This window comes from Malurus melanocephalus, unplaced genomic scaffold (genome assembly GCF_030028575.1).
Source record: "Malurus melanocephalus ecotype Western Australia unplaced genomic scaffold, MMel_1.1 scaffold_327, whole genome shotgun sequence".
In the NCBI taxonomy this organism is placed as follows: Eukaryota; Metazoa; Chordata; class Aves; order Passeriformes; family Maluridae; genus Malurus; species Malurus melanocephalus.
Genome location: NW_026623559.1, coordinates 380,363 through 396,824, shown reverse-complemented (window position 1 = coordinate 396,824; position 16,462 = coordinate 380,363). Strand labels below are relative to the sequence as shown.

Here is a 16,462-nt window from a genome sequence, read left to right as displayed (position 1 = left end):
GTGATCTGCTTTTTTGAGATTGTACAAATGACAGCTGGACCTGGATGCGTTCTGCTATGCTTCCATATAAATTTCATGCAAGTGCTGAATATTTGGGAATGTCAAAAAGCTGTGATAGCAGTGTTTCCTCATGCCCACCATTTGCTTTAGGGTTGTTATAAATACTCTTGAAAGACAAGGGCAATGTGTGAATTGGAGGAGTAAGGGAACACATTATAGTTTGGGGTTTCTCTTCTGTTCAATTATTAGCAAAGACAGAGGAAAGATTGAAATGCAACTTCATCTAGATGCAGAAAAAGGTGCAGTTGTTCTRTTCAAGCAGGGAAAATGTTTTCCAGTCCTTCAGAATACTAAGTAATTGATAGGGAAACATCTGCATGTGTAAGAGTAACTATTTTTAATGCTTTGTGTCTCAAGTGTGTGAGTTTTCATCATCTCTTTTTTTTTTCTTAACACAAATTAGTTTCTGTCCCAGGGATGGAGGTTCAGAAGCACAGTGGATTCATCCACACAGGAAGGTGTTCCAGAGTGGGGAATTAATGAAACTGGGCCCTGGCCTTGAGGGCCAAAGGAGGGGATCTGTGCAGTCTGGGGTGGGCTCAGCACTGCTGCAGCCCCCAGGGAGCTGCAGGGGAGCTTCAGTCAGGCTTTTTTTTCCCCCCCAGACGGAAAAAAGCCATTTCCTTTGTAACGCCTTCCATTAGCGAGGGTATACTTGACTTTCTAGGGCATCTTTGAAAGTTTCTAAGGTATAGCTAGAAATTAACAGAAACCAGAAATCAAATGACAGTTTTAATAGACTTTAGAACAGAATGTACGAGTATAAAACACTGGTTTTGTATTTCAAAAGTWGCAGGAAGATAGCCAAGTCATTTTAAACAGTCTTCTACAAAACATATGCCAGTAGATTACATAAAAGACACTATATACAATATAAAAGAGCAGAAAACAATCCTCACTGTAAAAATAATTTAAAACAAAGTATTTAAATTTAAAATATCTCCTATAGCACAAACTAATACATTGTGACATGCAAGTGAAAACTAAACATATTGCATTCTTTAGTGTAGCCAAATAAGAGCTGTATTAAATTTGGACAATGAGACAACATGCCAACATTTCCCGATGAATACAGGAGGCTGTTCTTAAATATTTATTAACTGTTGTATTATGTTCAAAGAACAGCTACTATACATCTTTCAAAATGTAATAAATATTAAAGCAAAGTATATGAATAATCTACATCGTAGAGTTCATTTGGGCCAATGTTGAAAAAGTGGTTTATAGAAAAATGCTSTTTCACTTACTACTGCACTGTGCAATTTTACAAAATAGTTCTAAAGGCCTGGAAACAATCTGCACTTGAACATTTGCAACATCCAGTTTTAAGGCAGCCTAGCACTTGAGACGGCAGAGTGGGTGCAGCCCCGTTGCTTTTGGTATCCAAGGTGGTGCTGCAGCTGGAGGTTCCCGGCTGGAACAGCAGCTCAGCACGTTCATCCGTGGCTCCTGCTGGCGGAGTCACTCTCTCCTGGCTTTGTTGCATCAGTAAGGAYGAAGGAAGAGCTTCATTTCTGTGCCTTCTCACACGCTGGTAGGAACACTCCTCTGAACTCTGCTTCCACACTGGAGCCTTGGCAATTCCTCAAATGCTATTTATAAAGCAAGCTGCTCTAGATGTGACCTCTGGATACAGCGGGACAGACTCCTACTGAGGGGGGGGATCCTTTCTGTCTGAAATGCCAGATTCTAATTGCTAAGGAGCCAGTGTCAACATCGCTTCATGTCCACAGGAAGTATTAAACTCAGCAACCTAAGCATTTTCACAGCACTTCTTGATCAGTCTAAAATCCATTTGATTCCTCAAGCGCTACTGTCTCGTTTCCGTTTCGCTATCTGCTCGCAATTAAGTATGTCTCAAACATATAAAGTAACTGTTAAAGCAAAAAAAAAATTAGCTGCCACACTAGATCTTAGAAAATGCCAGTGTTTAATGACAGACTAGGCGTGAATGAAAGGTTTAGCCTAAACATAAGAAGGTTTTAAATAAACCAAAGTGTTACAAAGCAAGAGGTGTGAAAATACCATTCTTTGGTCTAAATTAGCTGTTCCCTTTATATTAGTTTAACATTCCAATGGCTTTTTTAAAACTGTTTAAAAATAATATAAGCTGAAATTTATTAAGCAAAAATATGTATTATATACATGGATGCCTGATCAAACAGATGAACTTAAAAGTGAACATAGTGACAGTTGTTTAGATAATCCTAGTACCTTAAAAAAAAGATGAGTTAGTGTTGAGTGCGCAGTAATAGATTTTTATTGAAAAAGGTAAAAAACTAAGCATGAAAATCTGTTTTAGTTATTTATAAACACTACATCCTTATGGTTTTGTTGCTCTAAATTCAGACGTAAACATTCATTCTGACATGCCAAAGCTCCTAATGCTGGTGGGAAGTTCCTGTAACCAGTCAGCGATCAYTTTACAGCGTGTTGCTTGGATGTTCAGTCCCTGCAGCTTCATTTGGATCAGCTGATTCCTCAGCTGCCAATTCATCCTGTTCAGCTCCATCCTCCCCAAAGGCAGGCTCCTCTTCCCGCTCAGGAGCATCCTCATCCTCTAAGCCATTGTAAAACTCCTCCATCTCACTCTCGTCCTCCACATCTAAGCTCTGACTGCGGCACGAGCCGCTCTCACTACTGCTGCCACAAGAGCTGGAAGATATGATATCGTCTTCAGAATCCGAGTAAACCTCGGCACCATGGAAGATATAGCGATTGGGTGGCAAAAACAGATACTGAGTACCTGAAACAGAATTTCAACAGTCAACGACAGGCTCACGTAACTGATTGATGCAAGATCTGGCAGACTGCTGCTTAGAAGGTACCTGCATAGATCTGTTTTCAACAGTGACTCTTAGCTGACAAATCAGGTGATGTGCAAATGCATTTCTGTCCGTGTATGTGTATTTGTTATAGAGGACAAAGCAGATGTGTCACTGGAAAGCTCAGCGTTCCTCCTCCCCCTCCCTCTGGCACCAAGGAGAGTTTATGCTGATTGTTGAGCAGCTTTTTTCATGGGAACATGCATTCACTGCTAGACTTCCTCTGCCTGTGACAGAATGGRAGCCCCCTGCATGGAGTATCAAAGTCTAAACCCAGCCTTTCCTTGGGAAAATGGCAGTTTAGTTCTTGGCTCCTTACATCAGTTACAAGACTGCATACTGGAGGGCCTCCTYGSCAAGTCTAAAGTTTCCTTCAACATRAGCCTTGCTTCAGCTGTGAGATTTTTAAGTCCTGTCATGACTTTGTCTTCCAGCTCTACTGCCATACCAAATCATGCTCTACTATGACCAACTTCTGAACATCTCAGAATCAAACTAGTTTTTCTGAAAATGCATTTTAAAATCTTAAGAAGGGATTTAAAAGGATTTAAAATCTTATTTTTTGGTACCTACCTTCAGCCTCCTAAACTTTGATCTTTTAGGTGAGGATGTGATCACTGATTATAAAACCTATTATGAAATACAAAAAATATTTCCTACTGGCTTCTCCAAAAGAGATAAATGGTTCAATGAGAGTTATGTAGACACTTGTCTGAACAAAAATAGCCACCAAAACCCAYTGATTGCCTCAAGAATATCTCATTTATCACTTTCAGTCTAGCATAAACATATCAGCCAAAGAGAAGCAAAAYACTGAAAAGCTTTAACACTTACCATCCAGCCTTTTGCTAATCTGTTCTTTTGCAGATCTGTTTACCCAGCACTTCTTCACTATTTCACTCTTCTCTTTATTCTCTCCATCATTAGATCCATTTTCCTTCATTGTTTCAGAGTTCATAAGCTCACTAGCAGGATTTTCAGCGTTTTCTGATGACATCTGTGTGTCCTGAAGCGTCTCCTCTGAGCAGGTCCCTTTAGTTTCTGAGGCAGGCTCAGAGTTTTCTACCTTACATTCAGGTGGGTGTTGTGAAGATGCCACCGCAGTCTCAGGTGGGGTCATCCTTTCTGGGGAACTGGAGCCTTCTGAAATGTTCAGAGGGGTTGGTGGGAGCTCAGCTGAGAGCACTTCGAGCTCCTTGTGCGGCCGTGGAGGCTTTTCTGTGATTTCGGAAAGTTTCACTGAGTTGTAGCAAAGTTTTGTGTATTCACTACCCAACCTCTGACATAATTCATTAATAATAACRTCACAGTCTCCGAGAAGCTCCACGTCAAAGTGTAGATGAGGCAAAGGTTCCCTATTAATTAAGATCTGAGGCACTTCATGGGGGATGGAACCTATATATGGAAAAGAGAATTCAGAAATAATCATTTGGGGTTTACTTTCAGCAGAGACCTACTGAGACAGCTCAGGCTTCTCTTCATGCCTTCACTTGCAACAAGATAAAAACAGCCAGATCAGGAAGAGACCAAGCCAATCCCAAAACAACAGCAGTTTGAGGTGTTATGCCTACTGTAGCCAGCTTAGATGTTTTCCCCCCCTCCCCATTTTTTCCAGTTAAAAGCATTCCTMAATCACTGAGAAACATGCACAGACTACTGGCTACAGTAATGTTTGGTCAAGTGTTAAAGAATGAAATCTTTTTAATCTCTTTGAATTATACTTGTTTTGTGCATTTGTTTTATGTACTTAAGTGCAGGTGAAGAATATACTGATTTGAGATGCTTCTGTTCTAAATCCTTCAGGTAACTTTGAAAGCATATTGCAAGAAGGGGGAGAAATGAACTGTATCTTAGAACAAAGTCATTCAGGTTTAAGAGAGGAGTTTTTCTGATAATCATTTAATTACCTTGAGATCTACCTGGAGCGTAGAAAAAACACTCAGAATTTGTTACTTTCTCAATTTTCCATTTCAGCTTTAAACAGGCAAGCAGCTTTCATCTTAAAAAATGTGGTGCTCACTCAGTTGAGCCAAAGGGCTTTCTTAGAGCTTCTTAACCGAGAATTCCACTTCTGATCCAAATTTTTTAAAGAAAGTGTTACCAGCGACAGTCACTTACTTGGAATCAATGCTACTGGTCTTACTTTGAGTGAAGACCCAATGACAATAAGGAGATCCACTTCATTTTTGTCATACTTCATGGCACGGTGGAACTGCTCGGGCAGGTTCTCCCCGAAGAACACAATGTCCGGCTTCATGATAGCGAGCGGCTCCTCGGGGGGACAGCAGGGACAGCGGGGCACCACCTGCACCACAACACCTCCTGTTACTGCAGCTCGGGGCTGTGCTTGGACAAACTCAATCATTCACATGTTCTTGTTTGGGCAAACACAGCTAAGTTTCCTCATTTCACTGTTCTGGGGATGTAGTGGGACACCACCTGCACCACAACACCTCCTGTTACTGCAGCTCGGGGCTTGCTTGGACAAACTCACATCATTCACAGCCTCTTGTTTGGGCAAACACAGCAAAGTTTCAGTGGTGTTTCCTCATTTCACTGTTCTGGGGATGTACAGGCAGCTACACTTCTTACCCCTGCCTGCAGGAACTGCCCAGGGAGATCAAGATACCACAGGAACAAAAGGAGAAGGCAGGCAGGTCTACACCACCAGCCTCACCTGACCACACAGCACCAACTGAGCACACCTCCCACCTGACAGGAGTGTGTTTTCCTGAGTTCAACCAGAGCAAAAACAGATTTCACTGTCRGCTTCCAGTTGAGGATTTTTTTACTTGGAGTTTCTCCTCYCYTCCAAAAGGTTACRTGTGTTATACACACAAAGCTACAGRRCMCTGTGACAGGCARYTACCTAAGAGCATACAGGACAAGAACAGAGAACAGAATTTTTGCTTGGTCTCTGTTTTAAACTCTTCTAATTCCTCCAGAAACAGAGCAGAATCCTGCTTCACCAACAAAGTTTGTGGAGAAGTAGATTCCCTTTTCTACTCAAACTAGGATGTTTCTAATGTTTGGGACCTCTGTCAGCTCTTTCCTCTCCTAAGACTTTTTCAGAGAGAAGAAAAGCAAGAAGGTGAGGGATAGATCTACACACATTACTTTGCAATTTTCCTTCTAATAATTCAGCTCTTCTCAGCTGTGGTGTTAAAATATGATGCTCCAGAATAAATCTAAGTAGCTGCGACCATACGGAAACATCACAAGCTAACAAATTAGAACTATAAACATGTAAAGAGATGTATATTACCTATTGTGATGGAAATATATCTSAAAACTGACATTTAAATGCATATTGAGTCTCTCCTGTACAGAGAAGAGCTGCAGAAAAAAATAATATGGAATGCAGAAAGTTCAAATAAAAAAAATAGTTTTATGGATGCCTGCAGTGGGAGAGTGGGTAATAAGAAYCTCCAAATGAGAAAATGTCACAAGTAGAAGGCCTTCCTCTAGTGTCAAAGGATTTTTCTCAAAAATTGAAGTCTTTGAACAAAGAAAAACCTTGTGGGAGGGATGCCTAAGAAGCAATTTGGCACAAGATCTGGGAGCTGGTATGGAGAAAACCTTCACCCTACACCTGAGCTAGAGAGCAGCCGATAATCCCACAGTCAAGGGAAACCAAGTTAAAAATTCCCCAAAAGGAGCAGATGGATAGAATGAGTTTGAATTTTTTCCTCAGATCTTTACATATTAGAGAAATTATAATCCAGTCAACTGGCTCTAGAGGTAAAGGAGCAAAAAACATYTGTAGGATAAAAAGTTCTCAAAAATAATATTCTTAATAGCAAAGTAAACCAGAYTGCACATTCAATATTGCAGTGTTACAAGGCTTCAGGCTTATGAGATTCACATTTCTTAAAGCTTTAACTCAAACATGTCTTCTGAAAGGGCTTTAGCTGAATTCCATTTCAAATGTAACACCTGAAGGATTTATATCCCTTCCATGTGTCTGATCTAAAGCTGCAACTGGACTCTGAAGCATTTCTCTAATAAACCAATGGGCCTGCAGAAAGAGTGCCTTTCATTTGCATAAACAAGATCTTTTTGATCACAGGATCATCACCTCCATTCCTTCAAAAGAAGGGGAAGAAAGGCAAAGGCAAAAAGGGTCTCTCCAAGTTAAGGGTTCATCTGCTCTGACAGAGCAAAACCAACTCCTGCCCTGRTCCTGGGTCACTTGATACCCACACATGGGGAGTTTGGAATATGGAGTAGTTCAGRAGTCCTAGAAAGCAACACCAACATCCCATTTGATCCTTGCTCWGAKCCTGCTCTGTGGTTAGCAATTTCTCCTTGCATCAGCTGCTGTATAAAAGACATTTTTAATACATGCTCAAAGAGCAGCCAATGTTAYAAAAGGCTAAGAACTCTTTCTCAGYGTGACTGTGAGTTCAGATTAACACAAACCAGGTACAAATCCAACTTTCTACTTACCATTTAACCTCTGCTTTTTCTCAGAGGAGCCATTAAAAACTTAGGGTTTTGTTCTGATTTTTGCAGTACAGTGAGTATACTTTAAATACCAGAGGAAATGCTAAAATACAGAGAGGCACTTTTATGAAATACATGCAAATATATGSAGCCTTTTMAAAGCAGATCTTGTAAGCAATCCCAGTGTGGTGGCCTGGGGTTTCATTTGGGTTTTTTGAGAGAATTACTTATTAGAAAGCTGCAGTGAGTTAAAGTAGATTTTTTTACCTGATTGAAAATATCTGCTCGAACAACTTCACAATCAACTCTGTATTTACAGATCAGGCAGGAAGCTGTTGCAAAGGAACCTGAGGGGAAAAACCCAGAGGGTAGCATCAGGACTTTTTCAGCCATTCAGATTTGGTCTTATGCCCAAGCTGTTTTGACAAAAAGGATGTTACGTTGCAGTGCTACAGAAATCAGGCATTAGAAAAGGTAATGTAAAATTAAGAGGAGATACTTGTAGTGCTAGAARTTGTTCTTCTAGGTGTTAGTCAGCAGAAATTGTTTCAGGAGCAGCAATATACCACATGCATGTCAACACAAATGATTCTGTGCTCTCTCCTTCCCCTGAGCTGTGGAAGCACAGACAAGGAGCAGAGAACAGAGACTGCCCTTCTCCTCATTGTACAAACAGCATCAGGAACCTGTTCCTGCAAACAGGAACCCACAGCAACTCAGCAAACTGTAGGACAGAATAACTAAGAAAATGCCTTAGTAAAACCAGTATGCTTTCAGGGTATTGTATTTGGGTAAGACAAAGAGTGAAAGCCAGAAAAACCTGGAGCAGATCATTTATGAGCTATGGCAGCTCGGGTCTGCTGATCACTGCTGGCCTGCAAACTGCACAGCTTCTGAACCCTTGCTCAGCATTGCAGCTCCCACAACCTGAGGGATTCCAAGGACTGTGCTGGGTAGGACAGTTATTGGCTCATTCTAATGGGCTGACAGCAATAATAATTTAGAGCTTTGTGCAGCGTGTTAGGGACACGTGTCAGCTTGCAGGCCCAACTCTGAGGYATCTGCTGCTACCCCCCTGCAATTCTGTTAGACGAATTATTTTTCACCATCACAAGTTTGGTGCCAGTGCATGAGGCATTCATAGCCAGCAAGCCATGGCCTCTGGTCACTCAGCTCCAGCACTGGCAAGGAACACAATCTCATTCCAGACACACTGCTTGAATACAAAAGCCACTTTAAATACAAAATACATCTCAGATCCCACAGTTTTCATAGTAGAAACTGTCTGCAGTGACAAATGGGTCTGAAGGTTCACATATGAACTCCCCAAATCACTGCAAGGTTCTTTGTTAACTGCTCATGATTAACTTGCCATTCAATGCTCCAGCCAGAGGAAAAAGTAGAATAAATACAGCAGTGTGAACCCACAGAAGAGTTTCTCTTTAGCCACCACCATTAGGCAACAACCATTTGGTAAAGAGCAGCAACTGTAGGTCAGATGAAGCTCGATGTGCTCAAAACCACCTTTGCTAATTTCCAAAGATCTCAAAATCTCCCAGTGCACAGTTTGCTTTTAAAGAATCTGTTTAATTTAGAATCACCTTATACAGGACATGCACTAAAGATGGTCTGTGAWCCGGCCACTGRGTGTACAACTGGAAAAACGGGSAGCTTGAGCACARCAGTGATGTGCAAAAATCCAGCTCYGTWAGAGGTTTGTGCTRAGTGCCTCAGATGGAGTGACAACCAAAAGCAAATGTGTGACACACCAAGCACAGATGGGAGYGAGCACAGGGGTTGGGAGCTGACAGGCAGATGCTGCTGTGTGCTGTGTGCTGCCTGGGCCCCATTCAGAGCACTGTGCTTGCTCTGCCTGCAGAATGAAAAYCCACGGATCTGGCACTGAGCAAAGTTTTGTAGATATAGGAACCAAGTCAGTTTGGCACCTGGAAAAGGTGCAGTTAGATAGATGGGCCTTATAAACATGCCAGCACTGCTTTTGGACTATTTATTTGTCTGAAGTTTACTAAGGAATCCAAACATGCATTTAAAAACTAATTTTCTGCCTACTTTGCTTGAAAATTAATCCTTGGACTTTCAGCTTGAGATATGCAAGTCCTTGGAAATGGAAAGCATATCAAGCAATTAAAGCAATTCCACTTAATTAGGCATCATAATTACAGAATGTGTATGACACAATGTGTAACAAGATGATCTTCAGTTCAACTGAACTGGTGATTAATCCTCAATGTTTTATACATGAGGTGGAGTCACTGAAGTGTCAGGATATTTTAAGATTTCAGTGGAATATAACCCAAATAGTCAGATAACACCCAGACTCCCATTTCATTGATGGAAAGGGGAAGGGACCTATGGCAAGATTAGTTTTCATGTTATGTTCTCACACAGATCAAGAAGCACCAAATGCATTTTAGAAGTTACAGTCTAAGCTTGTGCCAGCAGGGTGTGGATCTTCACTGACACACAGAGACTTTATCAAGCTCARTTCCTGAAAGGAGTTATTTCCACTTGAAACACTTCTGATTTAAATACATAAGCTGTCTACAAAAAAACTTCAACATTTAAAAAGCAGAATATTTGTTGGTGAGAGACAGGAATTCAAGCAAAGAAAGTTTATTCCAACAGCAATTACCTTGTCACATGCACCAGTAAGCATTCCCACAAGGAAAATAAGTGAAACTAAAYCCACTAACCATGACATTGTATGATCCTCTGGATTCCTGCAACCTGTTCCAGTGTGTCTATGTTCTGAGTATAGTTGCGAAGTAGTTTTCCTTCTTTATCCATCAAAGCAATGAACTTGTGACARAGGGATGGCTGGAATTGTCCTGGATAGATTTCCTAGGGAATTCAGAAGCACATTAGGCAGTGGCAATGGATGCAGAGCCTTTAAGTGAGCTGAACAGAGTCCCCAGTGCCCACAGCAGCCATTCCCAGAGTCCCTCCCTGTGCCCTTCACTGCAGCTCTGGGATCAACTCCTCCCCACAACTCAGCTTCTGATCATGGCACCATCAGCTGCTCCATGCAACTTGGCATTTTGTTCTTTACACAGTAGAAAAGCAACGCTTAGATCTTTTCCTGGTTTTGAGAATTATGAAAGCTTTTTCTCCTTTGTGTCAAATCACCTCAATATTTATTAGCAGAGACATGTATTCTGATGGACAGAAAAGGAATGAAAAAGTAAAAAAATACCCTTAAAAGTATCAGCTAAATTGGATTTGGACTTTTCTGRTACAACCTGTATATAGACAGGCTTCAAATAAGTTGATTTTTTTTTTCTTGCTGTGGTGTTTTTTGGTTTGGGGTGGGTTTATGGGGGTTTTTTTGGTGTTTTTGTTTCTGGYGGGTGGTGGTTTTTTAATATGAAAACCCAGAGGAACTGAGTATACTAATAAACTTCAAAATTTGTTAGTCTGTGGATAGGAGGCTTTCAGAGAAAGCCAAGCWAAGAACACATTGGGTTTTCTTTTCCAATCTTTGTARCATGACAGACCAGTAGTGAGTAGATCAATTGTGAGCACAGGGGAGAAAGACTGAGCACAACCAGTGGTGATTGATTGTCACAAGTCCTTACTGGTCCTGCAGCAATTCTTATTTCATGGGTTTGATTTTTTTTTTGTCCCAAGGAAATTGAACACTAAATGCAGTTAGGGGTTTTTTTTGTTTGTTTCTCCATATATCTACAGCTTCTACAATTCCTTCTTGTGTAAGAGAAGTAATCACTGCTTTTGAAACTGTTTAATATCACTGAGATCTTTTCAACCATCTCAAATGGTTGTGTGTATCATGAACCTACCMCAGGAACAGTAAAATAAGCTTCAAAAAGAGAGAATGTTGCTAAATAGTTCTCATTTTTAACTGATTTATGCATTTTAATATTGCTATCTGTCTTTACTGACCAAGACAAGAACTGCTGACAAACCATACCTTCGCAAACTTAAAAAACGGCCTGGGATCCTTTCTGAAGTATTCTATATCAAACATTGCTTGAGGATCTGGGAGGTCTGGGAAGTCTACAGCAAGGCGTGCATAGATGCCATCTCTGGATCTAAAGTCGGGTATTCCACAAGACACAGACACCTGAAATATATTTTTGCAATCTGAAATAAGTGAAACTACCGAGTGGACTATAACTTGCTATGATACAAACTCTGGGAAACCACATTTATTATGAACAGAATCAGTCCAGATTCTCTTTTTTTTTTGGTCCAATATAACAATCAGTAGAAACAGCATAGAAACAAAATTTGACAATTCGACAGTAAACCTTTTAGTCTGCACATGCAGTAAGAGGATACCTGAACTTGCTTTTACCACTGTCAGTTTTGTAAGATACGAACAAAAATTTAGATTATTGTTGCATTAAATATAATTAGCAAATGTTCACTGACCTGCCAGCTCAGGTTTACATATGGTGGTTGACATTTTAAATTTTTTTATGTTAACATAGTAACAGAAGAGTCTTACTTTTGAMAAGTGTATTCTTACTTCTGAAGAATAAACCCCTTTTGGTAAAAATTGTTTATTTATAAACATTGCTTAGCAAAGCATTGCAGTAGGACTAAAATTCATGTCTCAGACTACCCCAAAATAGCATGGGAAGAGGAGAAGACAGGTGTATGAAAGTAAGGAGAGAGCAAGATTGGGAGTAGCAGTGCTCTTCTAAAAGCTGATTTGAATTMCTCATCTGCTCTGAAATGTGTCACACCATGTGTGAACAACAGAAGCAAGAAATGATCTGGTACACAGGTACAGAGCTGCAAATGTGCAGCAGTTCAGAAATGTTCTTTAGTCAAACAGTGAGAAGCCAAATCACCATCACGAAGGAGAAAATGTGAAAAGTAACAGTCTGCTGAAATCTGATCCAACTCCCCTTATGATCATCCTCCTCCTCTGTCCCCCAACTCTTTATATTTTCTTTTCAAGTTCTATTTTTCTAATCCCTCAAGCTCCATCTGGTGTTTTAACACACCCAGAGATTTTGTTTTTAAAAATCATTTTTCTGAAATGAAAAAATTACCAGGATAGCAAATGTTCTGAACAGGTAATGTGTTCTTTTTCAATAACTATTTTGCATAGAAGCAGCTATTTAAAAGTTTCTGTGTCTAATAATTTGTTATAAGAGAGATGGTGTAATTTCCAATGTCAGCTCCAGTCCTTGCAGTGGACTGGACTCTTCCCCCTCCAGCACAGTGATTTGGTTCCATCCCCTGGATGCTGTACTGAATTATTCAAGCAGCCTTAGTCTCCATATTTTCCCACKGTTRTTGCAGYAATACCTACCCCAGCTCCAGTCAAYACCATGATCTTTTTGCATTCCTGCAAAAGTTTCACAGCATCATCAATGGTGTTAATATCTTTCCTCTTCTTCCTTTTTGGTGGCTCTGAAAGAATGTTGATGACAATTTGCCACAGAGTCATGTCATCCAGTTCAGGTGGGGGGATCGTTTCTGGCAGCAGGTCCTTCAGAATCGTCCGTGGGTCTGTACCCAACATGAGATGCTGCTGAACAAAAGTGTAGGGACCTAAGAAAATTTTAAAAATACAAATTATTAAAATAGAGTCAAGTAATGTAGATGATCATGGTCATTGTTTCATTTATTAATGCATGCTATACAGTTTCAGGAATCCAATTCAATGCTCCATTCATCAACCATCCTGTCTGTATTTTGGTATTCTGAAATGAGAGCTGGGGATTTTATTTGTTTATCATTATTTTATGTTAACCCATGAAGGATTTAATAGSTCAGTCAAGGCAGAAATTCCAGAGCAAACTTAATGGCTTTTAGAGGTGCAGCAGGATTTTCACAAYGTGTCACCATCTGTATKTTCCCAACATTCRTTATTTACAGGAATAAGCTGAAGASACAACAAGCATASATACACKTTCTAGTGGTATAAGCCATCACTCTAAATAGATACAKAAAGCACAACAATCCATGGATTTTTGTTGTTCTTTTGGTCATCCAACATGAATTATTTTGGACATGACCTCCTAAAGCCAAATCAGCCAAATCAGTCTTTCCAGAAACACTCCATATTAGGGCTCACTGTCCTTATATCATACAATGATCATCTTCTTGCTCGTTAAAGAATTAATACTAAGTAGGCACACTAGAAATATTCCATACATCAGTTCAATTCAGTGAGTGTGTATGCTTTTAATAGGGATCATGGCAAGATTTCTACTAAAAAATAAGACACTGACAATTTTCATCAAAATACAGCAAGTTTCAGGGGGTTCATTTTTAAACTCTTTAAATAACATACAGAATACAGCCAACACCTCTAAGCTGTTCAGAAGTACTAACTGCCAATTTTTTTTTGCAACAGGAAAAATCATTTGACAACTGGGGAGAATTAAGTGACTATTCAAAGGTAAAGAGCATTTAAAAAGATGCTTCAGGCTTCTACCTATACGTGGTCTTGGGGTCCAGTCACTAGAACTTGCATGAGAGGCTCTGTCTTCTTCATCACTGTCACAGGAGTGAAAACCATTGGCTATGATTTCATCGCTGAAGAGGAAGTTATCTGCAAGACAGCACGACCAGGGTGTTACACTCCAGCCCAAGGGCACAGGTATATATTTAAATGCATCATCAAAACTAAAATCACATGCTCAATAGGTAATTTCTTCACTTAGGCACAGAAAATGTCTGTTTTTCTTATGTTTATAGATACACTTTCAGATAGTAGGCAGATTTGCTGCAGGATTTGCTGTCTTAATGCTGGACTTCAGAGAGGTGGGTGCTGACCTTGGTGAAATCTCATTCTCTAAAGTGCTGGGCATTATGGACATTGCATCATAGAAAAAAAATCCAAATGTTTTGAAAGTATCTTTAAAAATGCCTTTCCCTAACAATTCTCCCTGCATTCAGCTCACTGAAAARCTGGGTAAATGAAAATGTGTCACCACTGAAAATGGTCTTTGACTAGGTTTTTACAGCATTTTAACAGCATTTTGAAAGAAACCCACAAACGCGCATTTGCTACAACAAATTTACAGAATTTTGTGAGGGTGTGACCTTGCAGCTGAGCTGCAACAGATGACTTTATGATATTTCAGTTGTGAGACAAAACAAGCTCCTCTGAACCATCTTCACTAAGTTTCTGTCACCCATTTGCCACTGCAGCTGGGTTTGGCTCAGAGAGCTACAGGCAGCTCAGCTCAACCCATCCTTAAGCCAGAGTAACTCAATCTGACTTCATCTCAGACCTCGATGTCCAGAGGACAACAAGACACTTAGTTCTGAGTTCACATTGAAGGGAAGATCGAAATTGTAACCTGAGCAGCTTATTAGAATTTAGATTACTAAACCTTTTTTATTGGCTTTATTAGAAATAACCTCAGCAGCTGTAGCTTAATTTTTTGAAAATCTAAGATATGAACAAAGAACAAATTTCAGTTGTGCTCTCTAAAGCCAGGAATCACTATAATAGTTTTCAGTCTCCCTCTGAAGAAATTAAGAACCCCTTGCACTATTTTAGCTGTTACTCCACTTGATTCTCAAATAAAGAACACAAAAAAAAACCCGTCACCCTTTTTTTATTTGGAGGTTGTGTTGTTCTTTCCCTTGTTGGCATAAATTCTTTGTTTTTTATTAGAACGAAAAGAGGTCGATGACAGAAATTTGCTGTTTGTTTTTGCTGTCTTGTCCTCCTGAGGCCACAGGTCCTCATGGACATTACAATTTCCTATTAATCTGTGTATTTACAGCATTCCAGTTCCACCTCGTTATGTATGAAGTCAGTGACRATATTAAGCATTTTGGAGAAGGAAAAAGTGGATTAGTAGACATCAGTAACTGTGAGGTGCGAGTTTAACTTAAGCAACTTAGAGGGTTTCTGTATCAAGAACCGAAGCTTACTCTGTGARAGACACCTCACATACARGTCACAGYGTCTGGGAATGAAGAAACAGCGACAGATACAAGCAGGATAAAGTAACACTTTGTAACACTGAGGAATACATTCACTGYGTATTCCTCAAAGGACCAGAGAGAGTAATGCTTGCCGGAACTAAGCCAGCCACAGCAAAACATACCTGAGGATGTGAGGGACCTGAGCTAAAGGCTTTGTGTGAGGCACTGCTAAGAGATCATTAACTTTGGTCTGAACTTTCAAATGGGGTTTTTAAATACTGAGGCTGTTCCAGGTTTATCCTACAACTCTGTTGCTTTTGCATTGCTTTTGCACAGAYAGACATTTTCTGTAGAGTTTTACTAGGGACCTAAAGATAAATTATCTTTGCATTCCAGGATAAAATGTAGAGACTGTACTGGCAGAATGCAGTGTCTGATACATTTTAATAAGCCTTTCAAAGCACTGCTTAAAAAAAAAAAAACCCAAAACCAAAATGAACAACTCCAACAAGAAACAACTCAAACCCGATCTGTTTGTATTGTGAGGTACTTTCACAGTGATGCTGCCCACCAGTACACTTCAAGTACGATCTGAAAGAAACTTTTTARCAAGATTATAGTTCAGTTTCGTGCTGCAGTCACTGAAATCTTAACCAAGACTGTCACTYGACGTTATTTAAAGAACTGGTCAAGACTGGTGCTCCTGAGCTTTATGTACAAGTTTCAAAGGATCGGAAATAAGATAATTAACACGGCAGAGATTATGAAAAAGAAACCGGTCTTATGATTTTTCATTTTTAATAACTTTTTGCCAGCAACACAGCAGAATCAATGTTTTCGGGGCTGAGAGCCGAGCCGCTGTCCCTGCGCGGCGCCCGCACAAGGTGCAGGAGGCCCTGACAGGGAGCGCTCGGAGCTGCCGTGGATCAGCAGCGCTSGCCGGCGTTCGCTCCCTGCGCGGGGCGATGGGGACGCGGGGCCCGCGCTCACCGCGGCCCGGGCCGGCTGACACCGGGCCCCGTCAGACACCCGGGGCTGGCGCCGTGCGGGGAGGAGGGACCCGCGGAGGAGGGGAGGGAGGGGAGAAGGGAGGGGTCGGTCCTCACCGGGATGCGGGGTCGGCGCCGCGGCCGCCCCGTTCGAACACTGCGCCCGCCCGCAGCCCGGGGCCGCCTCCGCCGCGTCTTCGCCGGGCGCCGCCTCCGCGCCCTCCCCCTGCTCCCACCGCGGAGGCGGCTCCGCCCGGG

The 16,462-nt window shown here is 41.0% G+C and overlaps 1 protein-coding gene across 1 annotated transcript; it reads right to left on the bottom strand.

Annotated features, from left to right (window-relative positions):
- Positions 1 to 785: 785 nt before the first annotated feature.
- SIRT1 (sirtuin 1) lies at positions 786 to 16,457 on the bottom strand (the record flags this gene model as incomplete). Its single annotated transcript, XM_057377846.1, has 9 exons — positions 786 to 2,806; positions 3,720 to 4,280; positions 5,004 to 5,190; positions 7,599 to 7,678; positions 10,046 to 10,193; positions 11,281 to 11,433; positions 12,637 to 12,878; positions 13,768 to 13,884; positions 16,322 to 16,457. Coding segments are annotated over 9 exons (1,947 nt in total), but the record flags the coding sequence as incomplete, so codon positions are not given.
- Between the last annotated feature and the right edge of the window lie 5 nt (positions 16,458 to 16,462).